This window comes from Canis aureus, chromosome 18 (assembly GCF_053574225.1).
Source record: "Canis aureus isolate CA01 chromosome 18, VMU_Caureus_v.1.0, whole genome shotgun sequence".
Taxonomy (NCBI): domain Eukaryota; kingdom Metazoa; phylum Chordata; class Mammalia; order Carnivora; family Canidae; genus Canis; species Canis aureus.
Window position 1 is genome coordinate 60,039,133 of NC_135628.1, and position 25,777 is coordinate 60,064,909.

General features: G+C 40.0%; 1 protein-coding gene across 1 annotated transcript; it reads left to right on the plus strand.

The window, feature by feature from the left end:
- Positions 1 to 5,610: 5,610 nt before the first annotated feature.
- On the plus strand, positions 5,611 to 6,555 carry OR2W3 (olfactory receptor family 2 subfamily W member 3). Its single transcript, XM_077855927.1, has one exon. It carries the CDS (start codon positions 5,611 to 5,613, stop codon positions 6,553 to 6,555), a length of 945 nt encoding a protein of 314 aa, XP_077712053.1.
- Positions 6,556 to 25,777: the final 19,222 nt, after the last annotated feature.

The window sequence follows — 25,777 nt, forward strand, 5'->3', positions numbered from 1 at the left end:
TCAGTGCCCGTCACCCAGTCACCCCCACCCCTCACCCACCTCCCCTTCCACCACCCCTCGTTCGTTTCCCAGAGTTAGGAGTCTCTCATGTTCTGTCTCCCCTTCTGATATTTCCCACTCATTTTTTCTCCTTTCCCCTTTATTCCCTTTCACTATTTTTTATATTCCCCAAGTGAATGAGACCATATAATGTTTGTCCTTCTCTGATTGACTTATTTCACTCAGCATAACACCCTCCAGTTCCATCCACGTCGAAGCAAATGGTGGGTATTTGTTGTTTCTAATGGCTGAGTAATATTCCATTGTATACATAGACCACATCTTCTTTATCCATTCATCTTTCGATGGACACCGAGGCTCCTTCCACAGTTTGGCTATTGTGGCCATTGCTGCTATAAACATCAGGGTGCAGGTGTCCCGGCATTTCACTGCATCTGTATCTTTGGGGTAAATCGCCAGCAGTGCAATTGCTGGGTCATAGGGCAGATCTATTTTTAACTCTTTGAGGAACCTCCACACAGTTTTCCAGAGTGGCTGCACCAGTTCACATTCCACCAACAGTGTAAGAGGGTTCCCCTTTCTCCACAATCTCTCCAACATTTGTTGTTTCCTGCTTTGATAATTTTCCCCATTCTCGCTGGTGTGAGGCGGTATCTCATTGTGGTTTTGATTTGTCCCAATCATAAAGAATAACTTCAATCACAAAGAAGGATTACAAAGTAAACCACCAACATTAGATTTTAGTTTTTTTGAAGCTATAACTCTTCAGAGCTATGTTTACAGATTAACAGAAGACTGGATAGCTTATTCAAATTACTGATTTGGTCATTCTTCTACCCTACCCTCGATCAGGTGACTGTTTTTTTCAAGTGAATTAACCAACTAAGCTAACCAACTAAGCTAATGATTCTAACATGTTAAGCAGGCCTTGAATGAAGGAGGAGAGTGATATGCAGGACTGGTTGGGAATAGGAAGTAAAATAGCTGCCTTAGCAAAGAGAAAGGACTTAGCAAATTTAGAGGGTCAATTTCAACTCTTAGTGTCCCAAAGGGCAGAGAAATTGGGAACACTGGGATTTATTAAACCTGTCTGCTCTTCAAGCATGGACTCCTCCATGCAGGTTTGCTAGGTGTTACTGGGGCCCCCTGTGGATTTGCTCCCCTGCAATAAAGAGAAGGGGCAACAATGAAGATTATCTGAATACATACAGAATACACATTCTACAAACCTACAAGTTATACATATTGGCGTATATGGAATAATGTCTTTATCCCCTGATTCTGTTACTCTATGTACACAAAAGTACCCAAATAATACCTTTGATAAATTCCCTAGCTAATTGGCTCAAACTAGTCTGATTTTTCTCTAATAATGCTTGGCTGATTGCAGGGACTCTATTTCAATTTATTTATTTGCTTTTTCATTATTTTAAAAAATCCACCCTCATGATGGCAAATTTATTTCTATAAAATCATTAAAAACATGTCATATGTACACAATCTAACAAAATTAGGGGTTCATTACATCTGCTTAATTTTCCCATAGTTTTAAAACTATAAAGTATAAATCAGTGTATACTGTCTTCCTTTCAGATCCAAAAATAAATAAATGAAACAAAATAGTTCACCCAATTAGCTCCTTAAATTAACAATAAAATATCTATTAATCATTGTACCTTTGACATTTTTTTCACTATTAAAGACAATGGCTTTTTATCATACATTAATTTTTATTTTAAAAAAGTCAAAATACTTTTGCCTTATTTTCCATGGATCTGAGGAAAAAAACCAAAAGAAAAAGGAACAGATAAAGCATGATCCAGGTTGTATGGGACTGATTATGCCTCATTTGTTTTTTAGACAAAATAATTCTCACTAACAGGTGAGCAAATGACCCATCAGTATTTATGTTTATAGAACAACAATAGATTGGGTCCCCAGTTTTACTTACATGAAGGAATAAATCTTCTTTATATTTGGCGACAAATTCTTTTGGTCTTCATTTTTTGTCTGGACCCTATGGGAGATTGAATAGTTTGATGTGATACATGTCTACAGCACACCTCAGTATATGTGCTAATGACTCCTGTGGGTTTAGAAGGTTCCCCAGAGCTTGGGGCTGTTGATGACTCAAGACCACCATTATAATCCCTACCCAGTCTTTCCTCAGGAGAGCTGCAACATATTGTCATTGCCATCTGTACAAATATTATGATCTATTGCATTTATAGAAGCATGGGTGAAGTACAGGAGAGATGCCTTCTTTCCTCCAATATCTGGAACTGCATTTGGCTAGAGCACCTGTGTGAAGCTTGGGGAGAAGACATTGCACAATCCTATGAAGGTCTTCCACCTAAATCTGCACCTTCTGTCTTCTGACTTTTAGGTACCTGGTGCATATAAGTAAAAAAATGGTGAGTAGATTTCTGGATTTAGGACCTCAACTCATAAATCTGTACTTCTCTTTTGGTTTGCTTTAAAAAAGCCATATGAAATGAATCAAAGGAACAGAAAAAAAATGAGAATATCCTCTTTGTTGTTGGAAAGTTTATGGATTATGACACAAACACCCAGAAAAAAGCTATACATAAGCAAATGCATCACACCTATCATCTGCTATTGTGGTCCCACTTTTGAGTTTAAGACTCCTAAATCTTTAAGGTTAAAAATACTTGGAAAATAAATGATTATATGACCATCTGCCCTCCAGGAACTGAAAAATAGTACATTTTTTTTGACTTGTGGGTTGAGTGTGGGCATTTTTGCAGTAGAATAGTGCACTTGGATGCAATGGTATTCCCGGTGTTTGACCAGCACCTACAAGGAGAAAGGTTTTATACCTCTTGGTACACTGTCAGCTCACACTCCCAAACAACTGCTTTACAAGGTAATAATTTCGTTTATACACAGGCTGCTCTTCTATCTCAAATTACATACAAAATCATGTCTAAAAAACAAAACCAAACCATCAGTCATTGGATTAATTTCCTGACCTTTACATGAGTCACCACCTAGGTGTGTGGGGAGAGGTCAGGTCTTTCTAGTTTAGCACTTGATATTTTCAGTGTCTCTAGCTTTGAGCAATGAAGAGGAAATGCTTCCCCAAGGTAGGACAAACTTGAAATGAAACAGTATGCAATTAAATGTTTACTCTTTGAGCTACTACTCTAACCTTAACCCTAACTCTAAACCTAATCCTAACCTTAACCCTAACTGTAACCCTAACACTAACCCTCCTACTTTGTGTCCTTGTATGAATGATAAAATAGTGGATATTGCCCAATATCTTCTCTCACCAGGAGAGTAGTGACAAATTCACACAATGTATGGTAAAATTTGCTATGTGCAGGAACAGGTGCACAATTTGGTTAAGTATGAAGATATTCAGAATGGCTGTAAAGTGTACTTATGAAGTGCAACTCTATGTTGGGAGATTGTTAATGCTGAACTAGAGTGCTGAGAAAGATCTTTATATAGAGAAAATAAAACTGATTGGATTCTTTCCAAAGCTTGAATTTCTGGGAGGAAAATATTTGTCCCTTGCCTAGATCCATTCATAAAATGACTTTATTCCATACTCCCCATGAAAGACTGGTTTCTTCCATGGAGAGAAGCCTGTGCTAGCGCAGAGCTCAAGAACACACCTTCTGAGAGTCCCGGTGCAGGACAAGTAACTCTGGTCATTCCAAAGAGAAGAGATAGCCTCTTGGTTAAGAGCTGGCAAGATAAGACATAAAAACATTAACTGTGTCTTTCAATCATTGCAAATTTTCTAATGAGTCATTCTTATCTTCACATAGAAGTTGTGAAAATAATTCATGTATGACATGTACAATGTCAAGATAAATGTGTACTTTTAATTAATTATCTTTATCCTTCCGAAGATATTATTCCCATTTAATTCCTATCAGACGTTGATGGGTTTATTTCCCCATAGTTTCCAAGCTCTGTATATATATCGCATCTTTAAAAGCTTACCTACCTAAAAAGTAAATAGTTTTATATTTATATTTTATATCCTTAACCATCAATGAGAATGATTTTAATGTGTTTTTGAGATTTTAAATTTATTTATTCATGAGAGACACAGAAAGAGAAGCAGAGATGCAGACAGAGAAGCAGGCTCCCTGCGGGGAGCCTGATGCAAGATTCCATCCCAGGACCCAGGATCACAACCTGAGCTGAAGGTAGATGCTCAACCACTGAATCACCCAGGTGCCCCCCCTTTTTAAAGATTTTATGTATTTATTCATGAGAGACACAGAGAGAATGGCAGAGACATAGGCAAAGAGAGAAGCAGGCTCCCTGCGTGCTTCATAGCTTTTGGGACTTTTAACTTATTTTGTGAGCTCTATCTAAATCCCAGATAATCAGGAAAAAAAAAACAATACCAACTATCATTCTTTCTTATATAGCAGTTGTGTGTGATTTGAATTTATTTTTCTGAAAGGAGTGAAGTAGGGATCCACAGTATCCCCACTCAAATTTCTTTTCAATGATCATGTTTTAATTATATTTTCAAAGGATGTTTGGATGTACATTAAAGGCAGCTTCCTCTCACTAGACTTTTTCTTCTTCTCAGAATTTCCTTGCTTCATCTCCTGGGATTGTTTTCCCATTCCCTGTTCATATGACACATAACTTTTATGCAACACACATATAGACTTTTACATTTACCACTTTTCTTCCATATTAAAAAATTTCAAGATAAATCTGTAAGATAGATAAGACAGTTTTATTATTACCATTTTAGGTGAGAAAACTATGAAGAAAGTAAAGAAACTTCCAAAGATCTTAGAATTGTGTCTTGTTGACTAAGGGATATTGGAGCTGTAGCCCAAGATGCTTTACATCTATTTCTCTGCATTGATCTGTAAGACTTGTGGTTTCTGTCCTCAAACATGCTTTCCTTTTATTGTGACTTATTTCTGAAATTTAAATTTGATAGATGTTTCTGCACATGTATGTGAATTATCACATTAAAATTTTACTATCTAATCGATAATGTGATTTTTTTTTTCCTCAAACACTGAATAATGCTTTGGGAAAAAAAAAACTATCTTCTTTCTTATTTTTAAAGCTTTTATTTATTTGAGAGAGAGAGAGAAAGAGAGAGAGCATGGGGGGAAGGGAAGAGCATGATGGAGAATCAGACTTCCACTGGGCAGGGGGGATACCAGGACCTGGAGATGATGACTTGAACTGAAGGCACTTAACTGACTGAACTACTCAGATACTGAGCAGGAGCTTAGGACATTGGCTCTTCATAGGAATCAAAGGTTGGACCATAGCAGCATTTTCTCTCTGGTCATTGGAATTAGAATCAGTTCCAGCAGTAAAGATTGAGTATTCTACGTTCAATTTCCTGGGATCAAAATCAGCTCGGCTACTTTCTGGAATATGATCATTTGCTTAACACATATGTTTCAGTTTCCCCTTCTGTAAGTCAGGGATAGAAAGAATGCCAGCTCCATATCACTGTTGTTGGAGGTTAAATGACTAAATAAATGTAAAAAAAAGCATGAAAGAATGTTTGAGTCATTGTAAGTGTTCTCTTATCACAGGTGCTACTATTATTAGTATCAATATTTCTCTTCAGGTACAGTAGAGATGGGTGGGACCAATGAGAGCACTCAGGGAAATTTCATCCTTCTGGGGTTTTCTGATCGCCCCTACCTGGAGAGGATCCTGTTTGTGGTCATTCTCATTGCATATCTCCTGACCCTTGTGGGCAACACCACCATCATCTTGGTGTCCCGGCTGGACCCCCACCTCCACACTCCCATGTACTTCTTCCTCACTCACCTATCGTTCCTGGACCTCGGTTTCACCACCAGCTCCATCCCTCAGTTGTTGTATAACCTGAATGGACATGACAAGACCATCAGCTACACAGGCTGTGCCATTCAGCTCTTCCTATTTCTGGGTTTGGGTGGTGTGGAGTGCCTACTCCTGGCTGTCATGGCATATGACCGGTTTGTTGCAGTCTGCAAACCCCTCCACTACATGGTGATCATGAATCCGCGCCTCTGCGTGGGCTTGGTGTCAGTGGCCTGGAGCTGTGGGGTGGCCAACTCCTTGGCCATGTCCCCAGTCACTCTGCACTTACCCCGCTGTGGGCATCGCAGTGTGGACCACTTCCTGTGTGAAGTGCCTGCCCTGATCCGGATGGCTTGTGTCAATACAGCTGCCATCGAGGGCACTATCTTTGTCCTGGCAGTGGGCATTGTGCTTTCCCCCCTGGTGTTCATTCTGGTGTCTTACAGCTATATTATGAGAGCTGTGTTACACATTCAGTCAGTATCAGGAAGACAGAAGGCCTTCAACACCTGTGGCTCCCATCTCACAGTGGTCTCTCTTTTCTATGGAAACATCATCTACATGTACATGCAACCAGGAAACAGCTCTTCCCAGGACCAGGGAAAGTTCCTCACTCTCTTCTACAACATTGTCACACCACTTCTGAACCCCCTGATCTACACCCTCAGAAACAAGGAAGTGAAGGTGGCTCTGCAGAGGCTCCTGCTGGGTAAAAGAGAGGTGGGGAAGTGTTGAGAGATAGATATCTCCATCTGGTTGTCACCTGCTCAGCAGCCAGTGATGGCATCTGGACCTGTTGGATCAGACCTGCTCTTAACTTGTCCTTTCAAACTTATATAGCTTTTCTTAGACATCTATAACTGTTTCAGTTCCAATAATATTTTAATGAGTGAACTGTACAACACATAGCATTCAAAACCCACCAAATGATCTATAATCCAGATCTGAAGATCACTGTGATGAGTAGTTACAAAGATTTTTCACAACTTACACAAGAGTGCCAAAGAGGAAACTACTTTCCTTACTCAGAATTTTGCCTTGGTTTTTGTTTGTTTTTAATTTGTTAACAAATTTTTGGGTCCTTCAGTCAGAATGATCATGGACTGATAATTTATCTGACAGCCATCAAACATGGGCTATTTTAACACATTGCACTTTTTTTTCAAATTCTCATCCAAAGCCTTTCATCAAGTCATGTTCTTTGTTTTCCTACCTTTTGTCCCCAATCTTTAGCATTATCCCAAAGTCTGGTTTAAATTGTAGATAAACCAAGAAGTATATAAATGACATAAGGGACATTTTAGTCTTAATGGATCATTAAATTTTCAGATATGTTTTTTTTTCATTACTGAGAAAAACCTGTTTATCAAGTTAATGCTGTGAGTCAGGTGCTCTTAAACCTCTAATCCTCTCTGCATTTGTCAAAGATCAGCATGATTTTCACTGTTTTCATTTTACCTATGTGGCACTTGATGCTTTACAATAAATCATTCTTTGCTCAAGAAGAAAGGAACCTGAGATTTACGTCAAGTTTTGTCTGAGTTTCTACTGTTACATTAATTTTTAAAGAATGAAAATCCTTAAGCATTTAAGTAGTGTCAAAACCCTTTAGGTCTGCCTCAATTTCTTTCAGAAGTGTTCTATAGTTTTTAGGGTACAGATACTTTACCGCTTTGGTTAGGTTTATTCCTAGGTATCTTATGCTTTTGGGTGCAATTGTAAATGGGATTGATTCCTTAATTTCTCTTTCTTCAGTCTCATTGTTAGTCTCTAGAAATGCCACTGATTTCTGGGCATTGATTTTGTATCCTGCCACGCTACTAAATTGCTGTATGAGTTCTAGCAATCTTGGGGTGGAGGCTTTTGGGTTTTCTATGTAGAGTATAATGTCATCGGTGAAGAGGGAGAGTTTGACTTCTTCTTTGCCAATTTGAATGCCTCTAATGTCTCCTTGTTGTGTGATTGCTGAGGCTAGGACACAAAGAGATGGAAAAATATTCCATGCTCATGGATTGGCAGAATTAATATTGTGAAAATGTCTATGTTACCCAGGGCAATTTACACGTTTAATGCAATCTCTATCAAAATACCATGGACTTTCTTCAGAGAGTTAGAACAAATTATTTTAAGATTTCTGTGGAATCAGAAAAGACCCCGAATAGCCAGGGGAATTTTAAAATGAAAACCATATCTGGGGGCATCACAATGCCAGATTTCAGGTTGTACTACAAAGCTGTGGTCATCAAGACAGTGTGGTACTGGCAAAAAAACAGACACATAGATCAATGGAACAGAATACAGAACCCAGAAGTGGACCCTGAACTTTATGGTCAACTAATATTTGATAAAGGTGGAAAGACTATCGATTGGAAGAAAGACAGTCTCTACAATAAATGGTGCTGGGAAAATAGGACATCTACATGGAGAAGAATGAAACTAGACCTCTCTCTTTCACCATACACAAAGATAAACTCAAAATGGATGACAGATCTAAATATGAGACAAGATTCCATCAAAATCCTAGAGGAGAACACAGGCAACATCCTTTTTGAACTCGGCCACAGTAACTTCTTGCAAGATACATCCACGAAGGCAAAAGAAACAAAAGCAAAAATGAACTATTGGGACTTCATCAAGATAAGAAGCTTTTGCACAGCAAAGGATACAGTCAACAAAACTAAAAGACAACTTACAGAATGGGAGAAGATATTTGCAAATGACGTATCAGATAAAGGGCTAGTTTCCAAGATCTATAAAGAACTTATTAAACTCAACACCACAGAAACAGACAATCCAATCATGAAATGGGCAAAAGACATGAACAGAAATCTCACAGAGGAAGACATACCCATGGCCAGCACATGAGAAAATGCTCTGCATCACTTGCCATCAGGGAAATACAAATCAAAACCACAAGGAGATACCACCTCACACCAGTGAGAATGGGAAAAATTAACAAGGCAGGAAACAACAAATGTTGGAGAGGATGCGGAGAAAAGGGAACCCTCATACACTGTTGGTGGGAATGTGAACTGGTGCAGCCACTCTGGAAAACTGTGTGAAGGTTCCTCAAAGAGTTAAAAATAGACCTGCCCTACGACCCAGCAATTGCATTGTTGGGGATTTACCCCAAAGATACAGATGCAATGAAAGGCTGGGACACCTGCACCCCAATGTTTCTAGCAGCAATGTCCACAATAGCCAAACTGTGGAAGAAGCCTCGGTGTCCATCGAAAGATGAATGGATAAAGAAGATGTGGTTTATGTATACAATGGAATATTCCTCAGCCATTAGAAATGACAAATACCCACCATTTGCTTCAACATGGATGGAACTGGAGGGTATTATGATGAATGAAGTAAGTCAGTTGGATAAGGACAAACATTATATGTTCTCATTTATTTGGGGAATATAAATAATAGTGAAAGGGAATATAAGGGAAGGGAGAAGAAATGTGTGGGAAATATCAGAAAGGGAGAGGGAACATAAAGACTCCTAACACTGGGAAACCAACTGGGGGTGGTGGTGGGGGGAGGAGGGCGGCGGGGTGAATGGGTGACGGGCACTGAGGGGGGCACTTGACGGGATGAGCGCTGGGTGTTATTCTGTAAGTTGGCAAATTGAACACGAGTAAAAAATTAATTTATTATTAAAAAAACATTTTCTATCTAAAAAAGTGTACATACTTACATAGCTATCTAATCCATGTCTTATGGCTTTTTTTTCATAGTACACACATGTAGGTAAAATACATACACATAATACAATATGGGCAAAGGGCGGACTACCCCAAATAGGCCAGTCTGGCATAAACATTAATCAAAACCCAGTAGATTCTGGAAAAGCTTTTTATCTCTCACCTCAACTACCTGCCTGTATTAGGAAGAGAGCTATTAAGAGAGATTCTTCTTTACTTAAACACGTATCTACATAATAGTGAAACATTTGATTTCCAAGCATCTCCTCTCCTTTATATTCTCAGACCCTATCCTTCTCCTTAGCTCTTAGGTTTCATATTGCCTCACTGCCTTTGGAATTTCTGTATCTGTGTGGATTTCCCTTATATCCACTATTAACTTGATTTTCTACTGTTAATCTGACTCATGTCAATTTGATTTTTAAGCTAAAAGGACCTTAAAGGGAGCAGTAATTCTTAGTCCTTGACAATATATATACAGACATATGTGTTATATCTGCATTTTTGCATACCTGCATGTGTTGTGTGTGTGTGTGTGTGCTTTTAAGATAGAATAGTTGCTTGGGAAGTATACTACAAGTAATGTATATATAATCTACCCCCATTGGGTGACAATAGTGGAAATAAAGTCATTCATATTGCTTCCTATGATTATTTTGGGGATTTTAGCATTCCCTCAAATAAGAAATATGCCATACTCTTTGGCTTATTTATTACATATTTTATACTCAATAACCATAAAACTTATGAATCAATGGAGTCCATATATGCTGATATCAAATTTTCCACTACACATGGGCTCTTTTTTTAAAAGATTTTATTTATTCTTTATGAGAGACACACAGAGAGAGGCAGAGACACGGGCAGACAGAGAAGCAGACTCCCTGCAGAAAGTCTGATGTGGGAGTCGATCCTAGGACCCCAGATCAGGACCTGAGCCACCGGCAGATGCTCAACTGCTGAGGCACCCAGGCTTCCCCACATGGGTTCTTTATTTTTTTTTTCCACATGGGTTCTTTAAATTCTACCTTTGTCACACCTATTTGTCCAGTTTCAAAAAATAAAGTTGTTTGTAATTCCACATTCCAAACATCTGATTATTGTAAGGTCCTCCTTCTCAATTCCATCCACCCTTCCCAATTGTTTATTCCAAATACTGCTGGAAGAAAATCAGTCTCTTCAATAAATGGTGCTGCGAAAATTGGACATCCACATGCAGAAGAATGAAACTAGACCACTCTCTTGCACCATACACAAAGATAAACTCAAAATGGATGAAAGATTTTTTTTTTGGATGAAAGATCTTAATGTGAGACAAGATTCCATCAAAATCCTAGAGGAAAACACAGGCAACACCCTTTTTGAACTCAGCCACAGTAACTTCTTGCAAGATTCATCCATGAAGGCAAGAGAAACAAAAGAAAAAATGAACTATTGGGACTTCATCAAGAAAAGAAGCTTTTGAACAGCAAAAGATACAGTCAACAAAACTCAAAGACAACCTACAGAATGGGAGAAGATATTTGCAAATGACGTATCAGATAAAGGGCTAGTTTCCAAGATCTATAAAAAAAATCTCTTAAGAAAAAAAATCTCTCTTGAATCATTACAACTGTAACCTTCTTTTTGGCACTGATGTTTCTAACCTTGGCTCTTCTATTGTGATCAATGTCAAAGATCACATTTTCACAAAAGACACAGGCATCTGAAGAAGTAAATTGAGGCATGTACCAGGAAATCCTACTTAGTTGTGTTTTGCTCCACACCATCCTGCCAAAGGAGATTTCATAATCACTGGATTTGTTCTCACCTATCATACCAGTCAACAATATTTGTTTTCATTGTAATTATTGCCAAGGGGAACCACAACTGTATCTTCCATCTACTGATGCACTCATTAATTGAAGAAAGATGTAAACACCTAAAATGTGCTTTTCTATTCTTTCAGAGACTAGAGTTATGAAGCCACTTTGATCGTTATAAACTAGTATGGTGATCTTTAAAAGGTATTCTTGATACAGGAGAGCTCGGTTCTTGCCTCACGGAGTCAAAAAATGAATCTTGTGGACACAGGAGAGAGAGAGTAAAGAGACAGAAGTTTATTAAGTAAAGATATAGAGAAAGCTCTCAAGAGTGAGAGGGCTGCCAACAGGGTTGCCACTGAGCTCTTGTATTGGCAGCCTTTTATTGAGAATTGACTGGGAAGCTCATGGCCTTGAGATTCTTGTGCTGTCTTGGTTTGAGTTAGGACTGGTGGTAACATCTTCAATGGCTCACTTCTTCTTTGGGGTCTAGTTATTCTATGTTGGTTACAGATGACCATCATAGAAAGACACCCTCCCTGCCCACACCTAGGCCAAGGTGGTCTGGCTTGCTCCACTATCTCTGGTTTCCTTATACCTCAGCATTTTAGGGATTTCTGTGAGCCTGCTTCCATGGCCCTTTACCTAGCCCTGCCTAGCCCTGTTTATCCCTAACTCATTCTTAAGTTTATATGATTGATTTTCTAACCTTTCTTGTGTTTCTATAAATCTTACACTCCTTTTGCAAAGGAGAAAAGAAAGCCTCTGTGTGCCACAGAACATGAATTAGACCTCTTGGATCACACTCAACCACTGAAACCTAAATAGCCATTGCTAAATCTACTCATAATCAGGAAATAGTAGAGACAAGTGTACCCCCTCACTGATTGACAACACCCATCCCTTTAAAACCCTCTGGCATAGACAGAAACTACAAATGTGGCTTTGGGACAAGAGTCTACCTTTCCCGGCGATGGCTGGCTCGGGGAAAAAGTTCATATTATTTTCAATCTCTTGAGTGACAAGTAGCCAAACTTGGGTTTAGTAAGAGTTACAGCAGCAAATATAACTGCTAAGGTCCTTGCAATTGGATAAAATTGGACACACACATACACACTCACACACATAGATATGCAATATAAATAAGCAAAATAATTACAGATGTGAAACTGCTAGATGAAAGAAACACAAGTGATACAGTTGGGGTCAGGTATCTCTGTGCAGGTTGCAAAATTTCAGGGGGTGCATTTTTTAAGTAAGCTCTGTGCCCAACATGACTCCAAGATTAAGAGCTACTAGTTCTGCTGACTGAGCCAATGAGGTGCTTCAAGCTTGCAAATTTTGAGTATGATTTGAACATGTTGAGTCACAGTTCCTTTTGGAGACTCATTTATATAAAACAGTGTGAACTTCTATGTAGAGTCTATGACAGATATGCATCGGGAAATTGCTTTTTAGAATATTGGTTAAAACAATCTAGTTAATAAAACCAAAGGAAGAAGTATAGGAACAGCAAATACTGGTGTGGTCAGCTGAAGCAAAAGATTTCACAAAAGGCAAAAATATAAAATAAAAGATTTCACAAAAGGCAAAATATATAAAATAACAAAATAAAATAAAAAGGCAAAAATATAAAATAACAAAATAAAATAAAATAATAAATTAAATTAAATTAAATTAAATTAAATTAAATTAAATTAAATTAAATTAAAAAGGCTGTACTAAAAAGGAGGTACATAAGGGCAAGATGGCAGAAGAGTAGGGTCCACAAGTCACCTGTCCCCAACAAATTACTACATAACCTTCAAATCATTCTGAAAATCTACAAATTCAGCCTGAGATTTAGAGACAACAGCTGGAATGCTACAGTGAGAAGAGTTTGCGCCTTTAAAAAGGCCGGGGGGGGGGAGAAATAAAGAAACAAAAGGCCTCCAAGGGGGAGGGGCCCCGCGAGGAGCCGGGCTGAGACCAGGGCGAGTGTCCCCAGGACAGGAGAGCCCCGTCCCGGAGGAGCAGGAGCTGCACCGACCTTCCCGGGCGGAAAGGGGCTCGCAGGGAGTTAGAGCAGGACCCAGGAGGGCGGGGATGCCCTCGGGCTCCCGGGGACACTAACAGACACCTGCGCCCCGGGAGAGTGCCCCGAGCTCCCTAAGGGCTGCAGCGCGCACGGCGGGACCCGGAGCAGCTCGGAGGGGCTCGGGGGCGGCTCTGCGGAGGGGCTGCGGGGCGGGGGCAGCTCGGGGGGCTCGGGGGTGGCTCCGCGGAGGGGGCTACGGGGCGGAAGCGCAAATCCAACAGTGCAGGCCCCGGAGCACAGGGCGCCGGGACACAACCCAGGATCCGGCCTCCCCCGGGACAGGCAGAGGCCGGGAGGGCCCAGGACAGCAAGGACGCTCCTGCCCCGAGCTGAGCAGATCAGCGGCCCCGCCGGGAGCCTCCAGGCACTGTAGACAGAGAGCTCCGGAGTTACTGCGGGAGCTGACTCCAGGGCTCCAGAGCTGCCTCCGCCACTGGGGTTGTTCCTCCTGGGGCCTCACGGGGTAAACAACCCCCACTGAGCCCTGCACCAGGCAGGGGCAGAGCAGCTCCCCCAAGTGCTAACACCTGAAAATCAGCACAACAGGCCCCTCCCCCAGACGACTAGCTAGATGGACAGGGGAAAAACAAATTATTGATGAAGCAGCACTGGAAAGTTCCAGGGGAAGTGAAGGGACTTACAGTATACAGAATCAGAGGATACTCCCCAGTGTTTATTTTTTTTTTTTTTTTTTTTTGCTTTTTGATTTCTGTTTGCTTCCCCACCCCTTTTTTTCTTTCTTTCTTTTTCTTTCTCTTTTTCTTCTCTTTTTTTCTTCCTTTTTTCTTTTTTCTTTTTCTTTGTTTTTCCTTCCTTCTCTCCTATCATTTTCTCCTTTTCCCAATACAACTTGTTTTCAGCCACTCTGCACTGAGCAAAATGACTAGAAGGAAAACCTAACCTCAGAAGAAAGAATCAGAAACAGTCCTCTCTACCACAGGGTTACAAAATTTGGATTACAATTCAATGTCAGAAAGCCAATTCAGAAGGACTATTATAAAGCTACTGGTGGCTCTAGAAAAAAGCATAAAGGACTCAAGAGACTTCCTGACTGCAGAATTTAGATCTAATCAGGCAGAAATTAAAAACCAATTGAATGAGATACAATCCAAACTAGAAGTCCTAACGAAGAGGGTTAATGAGGTGGAAGAACAAGTGAGTGACATAGAAGACAAGTTGATGGCAAAGAGGGAAACTGAGGAAGAAAGAGACAAACAATTAAAAGATCATGAGGATAGATTAAGGGAAATAAATGACAGCCTGAGGAAGAAAAACCTATGTTAAACTGGGGTTGCCGAGGGTGCCAAAAGGGACAGAGGTCCAGAAAATGTATTTGAACAAATCATAGCTGAAAACTTTCCTAATCTGGGAAGGGAAACAGGCATTCAGATCCAGGAGATAGAGAGACTCCCCCCCTAAAATCAATAAAAACCGTTCAACACTTCAACATTGAATAGTGAAGCTTGCAAATTCCAAAGATAAAGAGAAGATCCTTAAAGCAGCAAGAGACAAGAAATCCCTGAATTTTATGGGGAGAAGTATTAGGGTAACACCAGACTTCTCCACAGAGACCTAGCAGGCCAGAAAGGGCTGGCAGGATATATTCAGGGTCCTAAATGAGAAGAACATGCAACCAAGAATACTTTATCCAGCAAGGCTCTCATTCAGAATGGAAGGAGAGATAAAGAGCTTCCAAGACAGGCAGGAACTGAAAGAATATGTGACCTCCAAACCAGTTCTACACAAAATTTTAAGGGGGACTCTCAAAATTCCCCTTTAAGAAGAAGTCCAAAGGAACAATCCACAGGGACTGAATAGATATCATGATGACACTAAACTCATATCTTTCAATAGTAACTCTGAACGTGAATGAGCTTAATGACCCATCAAACGGTGCAGGGCGTCAGACTGGATAAAAAAGAAGGACCCACCTATTTGCTGTCTACAAGAGACTCATTTTAGACAGAAGGGACACCTACAGCCTGAAAATAAAAGGTTGGAGAACCATTTACCATTCGAATGGTCCTCAAAAGAAAGCAGGGGTAGCCATCCTTATATCAGATAAACTAAAACTTACCCCAAATACTGTAGTGAGAGATGAAGAGGGACACTATATCATACTTAATGGATCTATCCAACAAGAGGACTTCACAATCCTCAATATATGTGCCCCGAATGGGGAAGCTGCCAAATATATCAATTAACAACCAAAGTTAAGACATACTTAGATAATAATACACTTACACTTGGTGACTTCAATCTAGCGCTTTCTACACTCGATAGGTCTTCTAAATTTTTTTTATTATTTATTTACGATAGTCAGAGAGAGAGAGACAGAGACACAGGCAGAGGGAGAAGCAGGCTCCATGCACAGAGAGCCCAACATGGGATTCGATCCCAGGTCTCCAGGATCGCGCCCTGAGCCAAAGGCAGGCACCAAACCACTGCGCCACCTACGGACCCCCTCGATAGGTGTTCTAAACAAAACATTTGCAAGGAAACGAGAGCTTTAAATGATACATTGGACCAGATGGATTTCACAGATATCTACAGAACTTTACATCCAAACTCAACTGAATACACATTCTTCTCAAGTGCTCATGGAACTTTCTCCAGTATAGACCACATACTGGGTCACAAATCAGGTCTTAACTGATACCAAAAGATTGGGATTGTCCCCTGCATATTCTCAGACCATAATGCCTTGAAATTAGAGCTAAATCACAACAAGAAATTTGGAAGGACTTAAAACACATGGAGGTTAAGGACCATCCTGCTAAAAGATAAAAGGGTCAGGGTCAACCAGGAAATTAAGGAAGAATTAAAAAGATTCATGGAAACTAATAAGAATGAAGATACAATCGTTCAAAATCTTTGGGATACAGCAAAAGCAGTGCTGAGGGGTAAATACACTGCAATACAAGCATCCATCCAAAAGTTGGAAAGAACTCAAATACAAAAGCTAACCTTACACCTAAAGGAGCTATCGAAAAAACAGCAACTAGATCCTACACCCAGCAGAAGAAGAGAGTTAATAAAAATTCAAGCAGAACTCAACTAAATCGAGACCAGAAGAACCGTGGAACAGATCAACAAAACCAGGAGTTGGTTCTTTGAAAGAATTAATAAGTTAGATAAACCATTAGCCAGCCTTATTAAAAAGAAGAGAGAGAAGACTCAAATTAATAAAATCATGAATGACAAAAGAGAGATCACTACCAACACCAAGGAAATACAAACAATTTTAAAAACATATTATGAACAGCTATACGCCAATAAATTAGGCAATCTAGAAGAAACGGATGCATTTCTGGAAAGCCACAATTACCAAAACTAGATCAGTAAGAAATAGAAAACCTGAACAGGCCATTAACCAGGGAGGAAATTGAAGCAGTCATCAAAAACCTCCCAAGACACAAAAGTCCAGGGCCAGATGGCTTCCCAGGGGAATTCTATCAAACGTTTAAAGTAGAATGCATACCTACTCTAAAGCTGTTCAGAAAGATAGAAAGAGATGGAGTACTTCCAAATTCATTCTATGAGGCCAGCATCACCTTAATTCCAAAACCAGACTAAGACGCCTCCAAAAAGGAGAATTACAGACCAATATCCCTGATGAACATGGATGCAAAAATTCTCAACAAGATTCTAGCCAATAGGATCCAACTGTACATTAAGAAAATTATTCACCATGAACAAGTAGGATTTATTCCTGGGACACAAGGCTGGTTCAACACTCGTAAAACAATCAATGTGATTCATCATATCAGCGAGAGAAAAACCAAGAACCATATGATCCTCTCAATAGATGCAGAGAAAGCATTTGAGAGAATACAGCATCCATGCCTGATCAAAACTCTTCAGAGTGTAGGGATAGAGGGAACATTCCTCAACATCTTAAAAGCCATCTATGAAAAACCCACAGCAAATAAAATTCTCAATGAGGATGCACTGGGAGCCTTTCCCCTAAGATCAAGAACAAGACAGGGATGTCCACTCTCACCACTGCTATTCAACATAGTACTGGAAGTCCTAGCCTCAGCAATCAGACAACAAAAAGACATTAAAGGCATTCAAATTGGCAAAGAAGAAGTCAAACTCTCCCTCTTCGCCCATCACATGATACTCTAAGTAGAGAACCCAAAAGACTCCATCCCAAGATGGCTAGAACTCATACAGCAATTTGGCAGTGTGGCAGGATACAAAATCAATGCCCAGAAGTCAGTGGCATTTCTATACACTAACAATGAGACTGAAGAAAGAGAAATTAAGGACTCAAACCCATTTACAATTGCACCCAAAAGCATAAGATACCTAGGAATAAACCTAACCAAAGAGGTAAAGGATCTATACCCTAAAAACTATAGAACACTTATGAAAGAAATTGAGGAAGACACAAAGAGATGGAAAAATATTCCATGCTCATGGATTGGCAGAAGTAATACTGTGAAAATGTCAATGTTACCCAGGGCAATTTACACGTTTAATGCAATTCCTATCAAAATACCATGGACTTTCTTCAGAGAGTTAGAACAAATTATTTTAAGATTTGTGTGGAATCAGAAAAGACCCCGAATAGCCAGGGGAGTATTAAAAAAGAGAACCATAGCTGGGGGCATCACAATGCCAGATTTCAGGTTGTACCACAGAGCTGTGGTCATCAAGATAGTGTGTTACTGGCACAAAAAGAGACACGTAGATCAATGGAACAGAATAGAGAATCCAGGAGGGGACCCTCAACTTTATGGTCAACTAATATTCGATAAAGGAGTAAAGACTATCCACTGGAAGAAAGACAGTCTCTTCAATAAATGGTGCTGGGAAAATTGGACATCCACATGCAGAAGAATGAAACTAGACCACTCTCTTGCACCATACACAAAGATAAACTCAAAATGGATGAAAGATCTAAATGTGAGACAAGATTCCATCAAATTCCTAGAGGAGAACACAGGCAACATCCTTTTTGAACTCGGCCACAGTAACACGAAGACTCCTAACTCTGGGAAATGAACTAGGGGTGGTGGAAGCGGAGGAGGGCGGGGGATGGGGGTGACTGGGTGACGGGCACTGATGGGGTCACTTGATAGGATGAGCACTGGTTGTTATTCTGTATGTTGGCAAATTGAACACCAATAAAAAAATAAATTTATTATTTAAATAAATAGTACGGGAGTTAAGACCCCACTGACAGCAATGTACAGACCATCTAAGCAAAAGATAAATAAGGAAACAAAGGCTTTGAATGACACACAGGAAGAGTGGACATAACATATATATTCAGCGCATTTCATCCTAAATCAGAATACACATTATTTTTGAGTACACTTGGAATATTCTTCAGAAAAATCACATACTGGATCACAAAACAAACTTCAACTGGTACAAAAAGAATGAGAACATACTGTGGATATTTTCGGACCACAAAGTTTTGAAACTTGAAATCAACCACAAGAAAAAAAAACATAGAAAGACCACAAGTATGTTGAGGTTAAAGAGTATCCTACAAAAGAGTGAATGGGTTAATCATGAACTTTGAAAATTAATTTAAAAATACATGGAAACAAGAGGAAAACACAAGGATCAAAAACCTTTGAGACATAGCAAATTCGGTTTTAAGAGAGAAGTGTATAGCAAAACAGACTTTCATCAAGAAGCTAGAAAAGTCTCAAAAGCACAATCAAAACTTAGATCTAAAAGAGCTGGAGAAAGAACAGGAAATCAAGAAGTCAAATAATTGAGATTAGAGCAGAAATAAAAAATATAGAAATAAAAAAATATCCCAGAAGAAATCAATGAAACCAGGAGCTGGTTCTATGAAATAATTAACAAAATTGATATGCCCCCAGCCAGACTTATCAAAAAAAGGGCACTTGGGTGACTCAGTGGTTGAGTATCTACCTTTGGCTCAGGTCATGATCCCAGGTCCTGGGATCGAGTCCCACATCAGGCTGCCCACAGGGAGCCTGCTTCTCCCTCCACCTATGTCTCTGCCTCTCTCTTTGTGTCTCTCATGAATAAATAAATAAAATCTTTAAAAAGAAAGAAAGAAAGAAGAAAGAAAGAAAGAAAGAAAGAAAGAAAGAAAGAAAGAAAGAAAGAAAGAAAGAAAGAAAAGAAAGAAAGGAACCAAATAAATAAAATCACCAATGAAAGAGGAGAGATCACAGCCAACATGGCCAGTATACAAGTTAGCTTACTGATCCATTCTTCTGCATCATCTTATTTGCAATTGCTTATCTCCAGTATATTTTATTTCAGTTACTGAGTTATTTATCTAATACTGGATCCCTTTTCAATATTTCCTATCTTTGTCAAAAGACTCACTGACACACTGCAATCTTCTCAAATCCCATAAATATCTTACAGTCCTTCCTTTGAATTGATAACAGTCATATTGATTATTTCTGTTTCATTTAGCACTTTGAAGGGGTTTTGTCCTTGTCCACTGGGGACATAGTCCTCTATATCATTATTATGTGTAAGTGTCTGTGCTTGTTTCCTATGTATTTGGAAGATCAGAGACATTTCTTGACCTTGACAGGAGTGGCTTTATAAAGAAGAGATTCTGTGGTGTCCAGTAGCACCTATTGTGACACTCTGTTCCCTAGAACCGGCACTCTAAGGATATGTCCCATGTGGGTGTGTGCACTTTATTATTGTGACTGAACTATAATTTCTTTCAGTCCACTTGGCTGCAATGACCACTGTGCTTGTTACACCATGAAGATTTTTGTCCTTGTGCCATCAAGGGACCAATCTGCGCCATCATGGGCTAGAGGTTGGATGGTGTCAGCGGTCAGCAAGATGCCTGCCATAAGCTCATGTGCAGGAGCTACTGTTGCAGGGCCTTGGAGGATGATATCTCTGCCTTGTGCCCTAAGGCTTTCAGAGTGGGCAGTAATAGCAGCCATACCTGCTAGGGCTGCAGTTGCACTGATTAGCCGTCCGTGCTCTCTCTGCTACTAGCCAAGATTTGGGCACTGCAACTGTGGACATACTGGTGTGCATGGATATCTTCCCCTCTCCCCAGGGCAGAAGACAGTTTGGAGTGTCACCACTCACTGTTAGGTCTGTTTGCAGTGTGTTTTGGGGCAGGAGTTGCTTTGGATGGACACCTGTGTAAGAGGACTGGTTGGATATGGTGGATCTGCAGGAGAATGAGGGAACCATGTTCATGGTGCTACCAAGATAAGTAGAGAGTGTTCACAGAGGGTCTGTACATGTGGTGTTGTCTTGGCTTCGGGTCTGGGAGGAAATGGAACTGCCCAGTACTTTTCTTGGAGAAATCCTCAAGTCCCCAAGATTTCTCCCACCACACCCCTCCAAACACACTCAAATATATTCTGGGAGTAGTAAATAAATCTCCTTATACATGTCCCAAATGCTGTTTGAAATGATGTTCATATGCTATTGTGCTGGCTCTTTAAGGCAGGGACCCAGTTTCTGTTTGCCCTCAGGCTGAGTTAAGCCTGCCAATTTGTTAAATACCCAGAATTATGCCCAGCTGATGGTAAAAATTCAGAAAGTGAAGCTCCACTGTTTTACAAAGCCAGATACTATAGGGGGATCCATGATCCTGGTGTGGGTGCCCCATCCTTGAGCTGTTTAGCATGGGTTCTGATTTTCTCTCTTCTCCATGCTTGTTGTGTACCTCCTTCTTGTGGTTAGTCCTGTGAAGGATTTGGTTCCCAACTCATTTCCACACCTCCTACCATTTTTGATGTGGCCTGTCTCCCTGAGTGACTGGAGAGTCTGTTATATCCTACCTTGGGTTGTCTTCAGAACTATTTGCATGGATGTGTCTGTTACCTTGTGTATCCCTGGTACAAGGTGAGCTCAGGATCCTCCTACTCCTCTATTTCCCAGAGCCTCAGACTCACAGTCTTTATAAATGAAAAATTTTACAACTCCAAATTTCCATCTTAACATTGTTTTTCCTGTATCTAATACATTTTGGTACATGATGTTTTATTTTCATTTGTGTCAGGATATTTTATGTCCCTTGTGTTTAGTTGTTTGACCAGTTCATTTTTACAAGTATATAATTAAATTTCCACATATATTATTTTACAAGTATATAATTAATTTTTCCACATATATTCTTGATTTCCCAGATTTATTTCTGCTAATGATTTTAATTTTATCTCATTATGATAAGAAATAGTGAAAGGGAATAAAGGGGAAAGGAGAAAAAATAAGTGGGAAATATCAGAAAGGGAGACAGAATATGAGAGACTCCTAACTCTGGGAAACGAACAAGGGGTGGTTGAAAGGGAGGTGGGCGGGGGTGAGGGTGACTGGGTGACGGGCACTGATGGGGGGCACTTGATGGGATCAGCACTGGGTGTTATGCTATATGCTGGCAAATTGAACTCCAATAAAAATAAATAAATAAATAAGTAAATAAATAAATAAATAAATAAATAAATAAAATAAAAAAATAATGAAAAGGAAAGCTACTGTAAGAGATGAAAGCCTTCCCCTCTATCCTTAGGGGTTCTATAGGTAGTTCTATGAAATAAATTGACAACGTGGCTTAACAGGGAAAAAAAAGAAAAGCTAGTTTGTATGACTTCACTCTTCTTAAAATGTTAATAAATGTTTATTAAACTTATATACGGTCTATATTAGAAAATGTTCCATGTTCACTTGAGAAATTATGTACTCTGATATTGTTGTGTGAAGAGACCTTTCTCTATTATTTTTTATTGAATTGCTGTGTAGTATTGCCCAAGTCTTTTATTTCTATCATGATTTTCTCTCTGATTTTCTATCCATTTTTAATATGACATATGTAAATCTTCTAATATTATTATACACCAGCCTACTTTCCCTTTACTTCTGTCAATGTTTCTAAGTATATTTAATATCTCTGATGTTTGGTATATATATATATATATATATATTTATAATTGTTATATATTCTTGATGAAGTGTCATTTTTATTATTATAAATGTCCTTTCTCTTTCTTACTGTTTTTTTTCCTACACCATTTTTTGGGTTTCTTTTTAAAAAAATTTTTTAATATAAATTCAATTTTCCAACATATAGTATAACACCCAGGGCTCTTTCCATCAAGAGCCCTCCTCAGTGACCATCATCCCATCCTGCTACCACCTTTAATTTTTTTTTATTAGAGTTCAATTTTCCAACATATAGCATAACACTCAGTGCTCATCCCGACAAGTACACCCCTCAGGGACCATCACCCAGTCACCCCAACCCCCCGCCCACCTCCCATTCCACTACACCTCATTCATTTCCCAGAATTAGGTGTCTCACATTTTTTGTCACAGTATCTGATATTTTCACTCATTATCTCTCCTTTCCCTTTATTCCCTTTCACTAATTTTAATATTCCCCAAATGAATGAAACCACATAATGTTTGTTTTCCAATTGACTTATTTCACTCAGCATAATATGTTCCGGATCCATCCACGTTGGAAAAAATGGTGGGTATTTGTCGTTTCTGATGGCTGAGTAATATTCGATTCTTTACATAGACCACATCTTCTTTGTCCATTCATCTTTCGATGGACACTGAGGCTCCTTCCACAGTTTGGCTATTGTGGACATTGCTGCATAAACATAGGGATAGAGGTGTCCCAGCATTTCATTGCATTTGTATCTTTTTTTATAATAAATTTATTTTTATTGGTGTTCAATTTGCCAACATACAGAATAACACCCATTGCTCATCCCGTCAAGTGCCCTCCTCAGTGCCCATCACCCATTTACCCCCACCCCCCGCCCTCCTCCCCTTCCATCAACCCTAGTTCATTTCCCAGAGTTAGGAGTCTTTATGTTCTGTCTCCCTTTCTGATATTTCCTACCCATTTCTTCTCCCTTCCCTTCTATTCCCTTTCACTATTATTTATATTCCCCAAATGAATGAGAACATATAATGTTTGTCCTACTCAAATTGACTCATTTCACTCATCATAATACCCTCCAGTTCCATCCACGTCGAAGCAAATGGTGGGTATTTGTCATTTCTAATGGCTGAGGAATATTCCATTGTATACATAAACCACATCTTCTTTATCCATTCATCTTTCGATGGACACCGAGGCTCCTTCCACAGTTTGGCTATTGTGGACATTGCTGCTAGAAACATCGGGGTGCAGGTGTCCCGGGGTTTCATTGCATCTGTATCTTTGGGGGTAAATCCCCAACAATGCAATTGCTGGGTCGTAGGGCAGGTCTATTTTTAACTCTTTGAGGAACCTCCACACCATTTTCCAGAGTGGCTGCACCAGTTCACATTCCCACCAACAGTATAAGAGGGTTCCCCTTTCTCCGCATCCTCTCCAACATTTGTGGTTTCCTGCCTTGTTAATTTTCCCCATTCTCACTGGTGTGAGGTGGTATCTCCTTGTGGTTGATTTGTATTTCCCTGATGGCAAGTGATGCGGAGCATTTTCTCACGTGCATGTTGGCCATGTCTATGTCTTCCTCTGTGAGATTTCTGTTCATCTCTTTTGCCCATTTCATGATTGGATTGTTTGTTTCTTTGCTGTTGAGTTTAATAAGTTCTTTATAGATCTCGGATACTAGCCCTTTATCTGATACGTCATTTGCAAATATCTTCTCCCATTCTGTAGGTTGTCTTTGAGTTTTGTTGACTGTATCCTTTGCTGTGCAAAAGCTTCTTATCTTGATGAAGTCCCAATAGTTCATTTTTGCTTTTGTTTCTTTTGCCTTCCTGGAGAGCCTGAACACCCTGCAGGGGGCGCCCAAGCGCAGGCGCTGCCCCAGCGGCCTGACAGGTGCAGGGGCCCTTGTCCACCTGCAGGAAAAGGAGTCCCCGCGCTGGGGAGGCTTGTCAGGCTCCACTCTGACAGCAGCCCTGGCCTCCTCAGGCCCCGGGGTGGTGAGTATGGGGGCTGATGTAGGGCCCGACATGCCTACAGAAATTGGCCTTTCAGAACCCGCTTGGAGGCTTCTGGAGGCATTGGTCGTGTCCACGCAGACATTAGCAGGGACTCTTCAAAACCACAAGGTAAGGGTTAAGTTAGAGTTAATGCTAGCGTTAGGGGTTACCGGTAGGGTTAGTGGTTAGGGTAAGGGGTTAAGGTAACGGTAGGGTTAAGGTGAGTGTTCGGGTTAGGGTTAGTGTTTAGGGTTAGGAGTTAAGGTTAGTGTTTAGAGTTAGGGGTTAGGGTTACTGTTACATTTGGGTTAGGGGTTAGAGTTACAGGTTTGGGTTAAGGGGAGGGTTTGGTTTTAGGGATGGGGGTTATCGGTTAATCGTTATGGTTAAGGGTTTTTGGTTAGGATTGTGGTTAGGGGTTAGCGTTAGGGAGTACAGCTAGGGTTTGGGTTAGGTTCCAGATTTGGGGTGGGATTACAATAGAGTAGGCTTAGGGTTAAAGGGTTAGGGTTATCTTTCAGTGTTTAGGATTAGGGGTTAGGCGTTAGGGTCGGGGTTAGGATTATGGTTGGAGTCACGGTTAGGTGTATAGATTAGGGGCTAGTGATTCATATTTGGTTTTCAGTTAGTGATAGGTCCAGTGTGAGGCCAGATGAAAGTTAGGATTAGGATTAGGGTTAGGCTTATTGTCTGTATACAGGTAGAGATTGGATCTGGGAATGTCTGGCACTGGGAATCCTAGTATCTTCAATGGGTTAGTTTTAAGTGTTGTGTTTAAGTTTGGGGTTAGTGTTTGTGCTTGGCATCCATCCATTCAGAGGCCTCCCCAGAGAATCAAAATCCAGGCTTCTGCTGGGGTAGAATAGACATGGCAGCCATCTCCTGAGCTGAGAAGATATATGGCTCTAAATAAACTTTATTTGGATTTTCAATTTTATCTCTTGTGCGCACCAGTGTCATCAATACTAACAATTGTTATTGTTATTTTAAAGTTTTACTTGAATTCCTGTTTGTTAACACAGTGTAATATTAGTTTCAGGTGTACAAGATAGTGATTCAACCATTGGAGACAATACCTTCTACTCATCCCAGGTGCCCTCTGTCACCCCCATCCCCCATTTCCCCATCCCCTCATCACCTTCCTCCAGTATTTGATAGTTTCTTCTCTATGGTTAACAATGTGTTTCTTGGTGTGCTTCTCTCATCTCACCCCCCTTTGCAGGTTTGTTTTGTTTCTTATTTTTTTATAATAAATTTATTTTTTATTGGTGTTCAATTTTCCAACATACAGAATAACACCCAGTGCTCATCCCGTCAAGTGCCCCCCTAAGTGCCCGTCACCCTTTCACCCCCATTCCAAGCCCTCCTCCCCTTCCATCAACCCTAGTTCATTTCCCAGAGTTAGGAGTTTTTATGTTCTGTATCCCTTTCTGATATTTCCTACTCATTTCTTCTCCCTTCCCTTCTATTCCCTTTCACTATTATTTATATTCCCCAAATGA

What these genes read in the sequence shown, in the direction of transcription:
- OR2W3 (XM_077855927.1), top strand. Translation starts at nt 5,611, where the DNA reads ATGGGTGGGACCAATGAGAGCACTCAGGGAAATTTCATCCTTCTGGGG.